This window comes from Xiphias gladius, chromosome 18 (assembly GCF_016859285.1).
Source record: "Xiphias gladius isolate SHS-SW01 ecotype Sanya breed wild chromosome 18, ASM1685928v1, whole genome shotgun sequence".
NCBI classification, from domain to species: Eukaryota; Metazoa; Chordata; class Actinopteri; order Istiophoriformes; family Xiphiidae; genus Xiphias; species Xiphias gladius.
In genome coordinates this window covers 2,715,800-2,724,712 of record NC_053417.1, presented here as the reverse complement: position 1 = coordinate 2,724,712, position 8,913 = coordinate 2,715,800, and the positions used below count along the sequence as shown (strand labels likewise).

Genomic DNA, 8,913 nt, shown 5'->3' with positions numbered 1-8,913 from the left:
CCTTTCAAACACCATTTCTCTATAATGTAAAGGTCAACTTTGTCCTCACCACACTCGTTGAACAGTAACTAGAGGATGATGAGAAGAACATTCTGCACCCTTAGTTTAGACTCAAAGTCTGGTATTTTCAGTGGAGTCTTTTTTTAAAGGATTCTGAAAACATAGGAGTTTGAAGGCAGGATGTGAATATATATTGCAATTAGAGTGCTGAAGAAAGAAATTCAATTTTTAAAATCTCATCACCCAGTGTTGTGGGCATTAGATTTCCTGTGGTTAAAATCCTACCGGCTATTTTGGTATCTCTGTATTTGATCAGCCTCACTTATATGCTGTGTTATCCTGTGTTATCCTGTCTGCACGGGTGCAGGTCGTATTGGACGGAGCTACAGCGACAGATGTCTAGAGATCCTTACTGAACTGCTCGGGCTCAAACAAGAGCACATCACTTCTGGTAAAACTCATTTCCCCCTGCCCATACATATTGCACACAAACTGTAGTCTGTCAGTATGCAGCTGTGTTTTTTGAGGTGGCTGTCACACAAAAGAGCCACTTTTTCATTCTGTCACAGTTGTGACCCCTATTCTGCCTCCACAACAACTCTCTCTCTCTTCCTCTCTCTTTCTCTCTCTCCCCCTTCCACTACCACTCATCAGCCGTGGTGCAGACAATGCGTGATCTGGTCTGGGTGTGTCCTCAGTGTAGCGACACAGTGTGTTTGGCTGTCGAGGGCTGTGAGGAGACGCTGCAGGATAACCAGGTCAGACACACCCTGCAAACATTCAGACAGATGACACAAACTGTGACTCTGTCTGGGGCAGAATCCGTCACATCTGTGCCTGAAAAATAGGCACAAAGGCAGCAGTTAATCTGGTCCCCGGGTACTTTTGCACCATTGTAGTTTTTGCATCTATAAAACGCTGTGCACTGCATTGTGGGATTGTTGCCAGAAAGCAGCATACATACCAAGGATACTGCTTTTTACATTCCATTGCAGGGATATTTGAGGCTCTACATTATATCGAGCATAAAATTAAATAAATTGATGGACAGAAAATATGGTGCACTATATAGTAAACATGGAGTGTATTCTGACACAGCCTAATAAATAATACTTAAGGATGTTTTTTTTCATACTTTAACTTTGATTGTTGCTTATTTACTAGTCATGAATATTTAATGTTATGAAGAAATACTAAAGATGTGGAACCAATTTTTCAGTGGTTTTAACATGTAAGCAGCTATTAATGTTGCACAACAATGCATCATATTTAAGTTAAACACAAAAGCTTTATCAGGAAGGTAACTAGTAACTATAACTTTCAAATAGATTAAGTAAAATAGATAGTATTTACCTGTGAAATGTAATGGAGTAGAAGTACAGTATAAAGTAGTATAAATTGGAAATTTAAGTACAAGTACTTAAACATTGTACTTACATTGAGTGTACAGTGGTTTAAGAGGGCTTTCTTTCAACAGGACAGTTCAGGGTTAAAAATGCCTGCATCAACAGGCATCCACCCTGCTGAAATGTTCTTTTTCATACTTGATCTGTTGAGCAGAAACAGAAAAATGTGTAAATGAGAGATGCCTTATTGTGAATTTGGCTATATTAAAATACTGTATATGTGAGAACAGAGAAGAGGAGAGAAGCAAACAGATAAAGGGTGGTCCAGCTGCATACTAGGTTTTGACCTAGTCTGGTTGAGAAGGATTTGGACATGTTCCTATCCCATTTCACCTTTTTGTTTTAATATCAGCATTTTTTACTCAGTATGTTTGCATGCATACTATAACATGATTACTGTACATAAACAGTAATCACTTCATTCTAAAGCTTTCTACCACATCAGATCCACAATGATACTCATCTCCACGAATATTATACACTATACTATAGGGTATATTATATAAACCATTAACAATAACAGCAGTGGAAGAAGTACTAAAAATTTTTATTTCAGTAACAGTTGCAGTACCACGATATAGAAATACTCTGTCACAAGTACTCTGTAAAACTTAAATTTTATTCAAGTAAAAATACATAAGTATTAGCATCAATATATGCTTTAAGTAAAAGTAAAAGTACTCATTATGCAGAATGGGCCATTTCAGTGGCCAGTGGATGGGGAGCTGAAGAATGGAGCTGGGGATCTCAGGGGAACACCCCAGGACCAGGACAGAGGCGGAGCAGGAGATCTCAGGCAGACGGCCTGGGTTGCTGAAGAACAGGAGAGCTGAGAATCCCGTTCGGTTGACCTGGATACCGGGCAGGCAGGTGGAGCCGCTCATGTGGGTGGCGTGGACACAGTCAGAGGCTCCGGTGGGCGGAGACAAAGGCAACGACAAAGGCAGGCACACTCTGGAAAGTGTTGGCGAGGGCATGGACGAAGACTGAACAGCTCCGGAGGTTGAGCAGAAGGCCGACGGCGAAGACAGGATCTCTGGAGGCAGAGCAGAATGGTGACTTAGGTGCCTCCAGCCTCATCGCATCTTCCAGAGATGATGCGATGTGGCTGGAGGTCTGGAAATGTGGCTGGCACCTGAAGATTCAGCTGCATGTTAGTGCAGGGCACAGAACAGGCAGACCACTGGAGGGCAAAGCCAGAGGCGGTCAGATGGAGATCTGGCTGGGCGTCGGTAAAATATGGCTGACTGATGATCTGGGAGGTCTGGCACTGTGTCAGCAGGGACTGTTGACTGGAGATCAGGAACTGGTGTGAACCAGGCTGCTGACTGGGAACCACATGAAGGTGTCGGCTGGACTTCCGACTGGGAACCAGAAGCAGGCTTGACCTCAGCTGGCACAGGAACAGGCTTGATGGTAGCTGGCTCAAGAACAAGCCTGGGGAACAGACGAGGTGTTGGCTGGGATGGCTGACTCCCAGGAACAGACTCAGGAGGAGGAGCAGGAACAGACTTGATGTTTTCCCTGTTACAGGAACAGATTGAACATCGGCTTGAACCCTCAACGCAGGCACAGACAAGAAGTCGGCTGGCACCCCAACGCAGGAACAGACAAGACGTTGGCCTAGGCAGTCAAATCAGTAACAGACTCAGTAACACACGAGACACCCTCTGGGACCCTCGACGAAGGAACCGACAGAACGTCGGCAGGGACGGCCACTCAGGTTTCGGCTGGGGGTCCGTCTGGGCATCTATCAAGCTGCTGGGCAGCGGAAGCTCTGGGTCACTGGGCAGCTGAGGCTCGGGGGCACTGGGCAGCTTTGGGGATCAATGTCACCAAGACAAACGCCTTCTTCTAGGGGCTGTAGCAGACAGGAGGCTGGCTTAAAGGAGGCTAGTATGCTAGAGGTTAACTATCTGGGAGACTGGCTGGTGGCTAGCAGACTTAGAATCAGGGGTGTATAGAAAGTTCTGAAGCCAGTCAGTTAGGGAATTCCTTAACCCTGGCTTTTTTCCCTACATTCTAACCTAAGAGTAACTTCTTTGTACACTCTACTGCAGGCTCTCTACCACTCCCCAACCAGAAGGGAATATGACAGTTCATGAAGTTCATCATTAAGGAAAGCATTTACTGGGTCCATAGTGGCCAGATCATACTCTTACGATTAGCAGAGGAAGACCCAAATGCGGACACACAGACAGGTTGATGCAATGAAGTTGCTTTAATAAATGAACAAAAACTGGCTAACAGGTGGACAGGTGAACAAACAGTAAGGCAGGATGACAGGCTAGCAGAATGATACAGGAGACAGGAATCCAAAAACAGGTCATCCAAACAGTGTGAGCAAGAACAAAGTTAAATAAACAGGAAGACTAAGGAACAGGAACAGGAACTAAAGCAGATGGACTATATGTATGTAGTGTGTGGCTGGACCGCCCTTTATCTGTTTGCTTCTCTCCTACTGTCTGTGCTCACATATACAGTATTTTAATACAGCCAAATTCACAATAAAGCTGTTCTCATTTACATGTTTTTCTGTTTCTGTTGTCAGACGACGGAACAAGAATGAAATAGTGACTGAAATGCAGCTGATTAAGACTACACGTTAAACAGAAGTCCCTTCCAAGCCATTTCATTTTATAACCGCGATAATGTCCAACAAAATCACCATATAAATAAATTAAAGACAACAGCTGTGCTGTGTTTCGGCTATATTTACTTGTAAAGTGATCACTCAGAGAAAACGTTGAAAGCTCAATCACGTCTGTGCAGCTGCCCTGCGGTCCATTGAATGAGATGCATAGAGAAGTGTGTCTGCGCAAGGACAGTCCGACCTTGCACTCGCGGGGCAATGCCGGTAACTCTCTTCGACGGAAAGTAGGTAAAGATTGTCCAAAAAGTTGATAGATTTGGCGCTAGGTGCTTTTTTGAAGAAAAGTCGCTAAAAGGGTGTGAGAAGTTGTTGAATCTAGTGACAAAGGGTCTAAGTTGGCAACAGTGCCTGTAAATGCCCTCCTGAAGACACAATTGAAACAGTTTGCGCCAATTCATTTTAAAAGAGCAATGACCAGTAGTGGAATGTCAGCACTTAGTCACATGGCATTTGGCTGACCAGTGGTGTAACTTTATCACTCACTCAGTCAGTTATGGACATTCAGGTTTATAGGGCTGGCCTCATTGTTGCAGTCCAGCCAAAAACACAAAGACAGCAATTAAAACCACAATGGACACATTGCCTTAAGAAAGTAATTTCAAAGTAAAACAGGAAATAATGACGCAGAGTCTGTGCAAGAAGTCTCAAAGAGGCGCAGATTATGACATAGAACTAATTTTAATGACTTTTTATACTGAAGGGTAAGTTTCTCCCCAAGAATCAAAAGTCTTATCTCATGTTAACCTATAGGATGAGATAAGGGCGGTCCAGCCACATCATAATTTATTTTATAACAATATTTTGTATTTATTAATCTGAATATGTAAAGTAACTAAAGTTATCAAATAAATGTACCAGAGTAAAAAGTGCAATATTCCAGTGAACTAAAAATCATATATTCTTTCCACCACCATCAGCCGTCTCTTTGTTTGTATATGAATAAACTATTTTGCATTTGGTTTAACTGCATGACCTCTCTGATGGGCTTTCAAAAACAAAAGGGAAGAGAAGAGAAACCAGACTAAGGTGTGTAAATTTACATATCTAATCCAATCTAATCTTTTAGTCCTGTTATGCTTTCTCTAAATTTGACATAAACTGAGCAAAGGTAACTCAGTTATGATGTTGAGCATTGTCTTAATCTGGTTGTAATGTTATTTTATAATGTTATATCTGTACAAACGAATAGTCTCCACCACTTTCTTGCTTCTCTTTCTCTGTTGTTGTTCTGCCTACCTACAGTACCTCAATATCAGAATACTGTAAAAGTCCTGAATTGAAAATGTTGCTTTAAAAGTATTATCAGCAAAAGGTACTGCATTGTCAAAAGTTAAAGTAGTCATTATACAGCATAATGACTTCTGTCAGTGTTATATTACCATGTGCTATGTTTTATTGGATTATTATTGCTTTATCTAAATGTCGTAGCTAATCAAGGTGGAATTTTCTGGATTTTCTAAGGTTCAGATTCAGGTTTCTTTATTGATTGGAGACCACGGTTGCATGGCATGGAAGAACACATACAATACAATAAATACTAAACAGTGGCACTCAGCAGGAATAAATTTTTAAAAAATTAGTAACTTGGCTTATCCAACTGTAATGACAAAAGTAATTTAAACATAGATGGAAAATTTAAATTATTATTTAAGGTACTTTTCCCCATTATTCATTAGGCTTGCATTCTTACATAGAAGTAACGTGATACTCGACTCCCATATATTATAAACTCATGTTTTGTATGTAAAACTTTAATCTGCAAAGGCGCTAGTAATTATAGCTGTTGCAGAGTAAAAATATTGAAAAGGATCTGAAACCTGCTCTATGGGCTCTAAATAGGATTTTGAGTTTGTAAAACAATGTTCAGAAAAAGTCTTAGTTCAACTTCCCTGCTGATATAATTTATACACACCTTTTATTTGAAAGATTCTCAAAATCTTACTTACTCTTATTAGAGCCCATACCCCTACCCCACACCTTTCTGACATCAGAACTGGTGGGGGCACATCCAATTATTTTCGTAAATTTCTGAAACTGACAATTTAACAGGTACACTTTATGCCGTGATTGGCCAGTTGTGTGGAGCCGAGAAAATAGGCGGAGTTTGAACTTCTCCCTCCAGCTCTCTTTTTTCATTCATCATCATATAACTATTTCGGTCTCTTTTTGTATGTACAACTGAGTGCCATGCCCTTGCGGAAAGACTCTCTGAGAACTTGCACCATTATCCCTACTTACACAATATATATGATGGGTTGATTTTTTTGTCCTGCCTTCAAGAGAGGCCGTTTGGGAAAACTATACCAAAGCTTCGCCTTCAGACAAAGTTAGTTGTAAAAACCCATTCAAATCAAGTATATCCAAGACTTTACTCACTGACTTTATTCTCTGGGTAGAAAGTCACCCGGAAACGACACCTGGAACCACTGACGCCACCCATGATGGACCTCCTGCAGATCAATTGTGCTGTCAGTTCAAATGCAGTTCACTTCCACTGTTTTTGTTCTGTTAAAATAACGGGTTGCAGTTGACAGTAAATATACAACTGATCCCAGGCGTCATTGGTTACTCCTCAGGAGGAATTTGTTGCTTCTAAAAGAGAGTGAATGGTAACTGGTGCCTCTGCGCAGCTCACCATAATCCGTGTGTTTCTGCCCTTATTAGCACATTGAGTTTGTTGGCCTAATGTATCTCATGTATCTCGTGAGTTTACAAGTATTTATGCCTCTGCGCTGGCTTTTCTCATTGATTGTATCCTTGAGGACTAATATGTTAATGTATATGTTATATAATATGTTGAATGCATTTCTTTTGTCATAAAAAGTTATTAGAGCGGGTTTTGGGAAAAATTCTAAACCAACAGAGTTTACATCCATGTTTTCTTTCTAGCAGTCTTCTTTCGATGCCGATCAAAATGATAACAATAATAATGATATTAATATTGAGCATGACTGCATTTCACATCACTTGCATCACAACACTCACTACTAGTGGTCAAAAACTCCACACAGAACCTTTAATCCTTGGCAGAAGTCTGATCAGCCAGATTAACTCACAAAATTTCAGTGGCTGTTCAGGGCTCTTAAATTTAGTCTTATCCTCTGCTCCTCATCCTCCATTAGGGCAGACAGGCCTTGCTGTGGTTGCTGGGTGTGTATGGGGAGCGAGTCTCCAGCGCCCCTTACACATTGGAGGTGTTCATTGATGGAGTGAGGAGCGAGGCCTCTCTGGCAGTCAAGATGGAGTTGCTGACAGCCACCATGAGGCTGTTTTTGTGCCGGCCTGCTGAGACACAGGACATGCTTGGAAGACTGCTGCACTATTGCATAGGTAGGGGTGTGTGTGCATGTGTGTGTAACAGAGAGAGGAAGGGAGAAAGAAATGTCATTGTTAACACTCTCGTGTTTTCCAGAGGAGGAGACTGACATGTGTGTACGTGACCAGGCACTTCTCTACTACCGCCTGTTGCATTGTGGGATAGAAGAGACAAGAAAGGTCCTCCATGGTCGGAGGTCAGACCCTTCCCTAGGTGTTCTGATTGGTCGCCCTGTGGAGTCCATCAGCCAGTGGGCATGCAGCTTTAACACTCTAGAGCCTCTCAGGCAGGGCACCATAGAGACAGAGTCAGCCAGCAGAGGAAGCCCTGAACATATGACCTTTGACCCCAAGCCAAACACTGATCTCTCAGAAACACTGAACTGTAGCCACGAGGAGAGGGTTACTTCAGGTGAGCGAAGACTTTAGTAGTGTATCTAATACAGTGAGAAATGAGAAAATGTTTTTGTAGTATTTCTGTACATTTCTCTCAAACTTTATCTTATTACGGTGAGACTCTCTCAGCCCTACAAACCTTCACCTAGCAAGGACTGTGTCAACGCGGTGACTTACTAATGACTGACTGTGAGAAACATTTTGAAAGATTTTTTCTTTTTCTGTTTCTATGTGCTTATGGAAAGCTAAAGTCCTCTTCCGAGGTCTTCAAAATTTAGACTGAATGCCCCTGCTATTGAAGAGACTGATGATGTGAAATAAGACTGATAGACAACACAGCCAATCAGATTCTGATTTACAGTTAGAGGGAGTATCCTTTTACTTGGTTGGCTCATCACTACACCTTTGCATGGGACATTCAGTCTTTCGAGCATCTTGGTGGAGTTACTGCATTATGAAAACCCAGTTGAAGTTAGCTTGCTGTCTCGCATCCTCCACTTTTCGTTGCTAGCTAGCTAGCGGTAAATATGGCAGATGGCCAGCAGATGTTGTGTTGGATTCATGAACAAGAAGTCATGAACAAGAAAGATGTAGCTAATAAAGCACAGCTCTATTATTTATTACTATAAGGATGAAGCCTGATTTTAGCCCTGAATTGGTCTTTTGCCTAATACACTTCATTGGACAAAAACCACAGAGGGTTCCATGCTAATGCTGAGGATAAATGTCGCAGGTTCTGGCTGTGCTGAAAGGCAGATTAAGATGTGTAATGTGGGTTAGCAGAACGTACAAGATTATTAAAAAAACTCACAGTGTCTGGCCATCTTAATGCTGGTTTCTGTTGCAGTAGATGAATCTACTGATATCATTAACTTAGCACAACTTCCTCATCTTCAGCTATGTTTTGACGAATATGATGATGATTATGTTGCTCAACCGGCCAAATTTGAATTGATTTTTTTTTACTTTCAGCATTTTATGGCATTCTTGCTCATTCAGATGTATGTTAGTGAATTCTGCAAAACAAGGTGTTGGGTATGCAATTCTGTGTGCTAGATTGGGTGAGATAAATCAAAATATTGTGACAGAGAAGGTATAATTTGATGCCATCTGTGGTGCACCAAACAAAAGGAGGGTAAAGGT

The 8,913-nt window shown here is 41.6% G+C and overlaps 1 protein-coding gene across 2 annotated transcripts in view; it reads left to right on the top strand.

The window, feature by feature from the left end:
- ap4b1 (adaptor related protein complex 4 subunit beta 1) overlaps positions 1–8,913 on the top strand; it is a 28,806-nt gene that overhangs the window by 14,285 nt on the left and 5,608 nt on the right. For both annotated transcript variants that reach the window (XM_040152354.1, XM_040152353.1), the window contains exons 9-12: positions 368–451; positions 655–758; positions 7,182–7,389; positions 7,472–7,786. In XM_040152354.1, the coding sequence (XP_040008288.1) occupies positions 368–451; positions 655–758; positions 7,182–7,389; positions 7,472–7,786 (711 nt within the window). The remainder of the gene's footprint in view (positions 1–367; positions 452–654; positions 759–7,181; positions 7,390–7,471; positions 7,787–8,913) is intronic.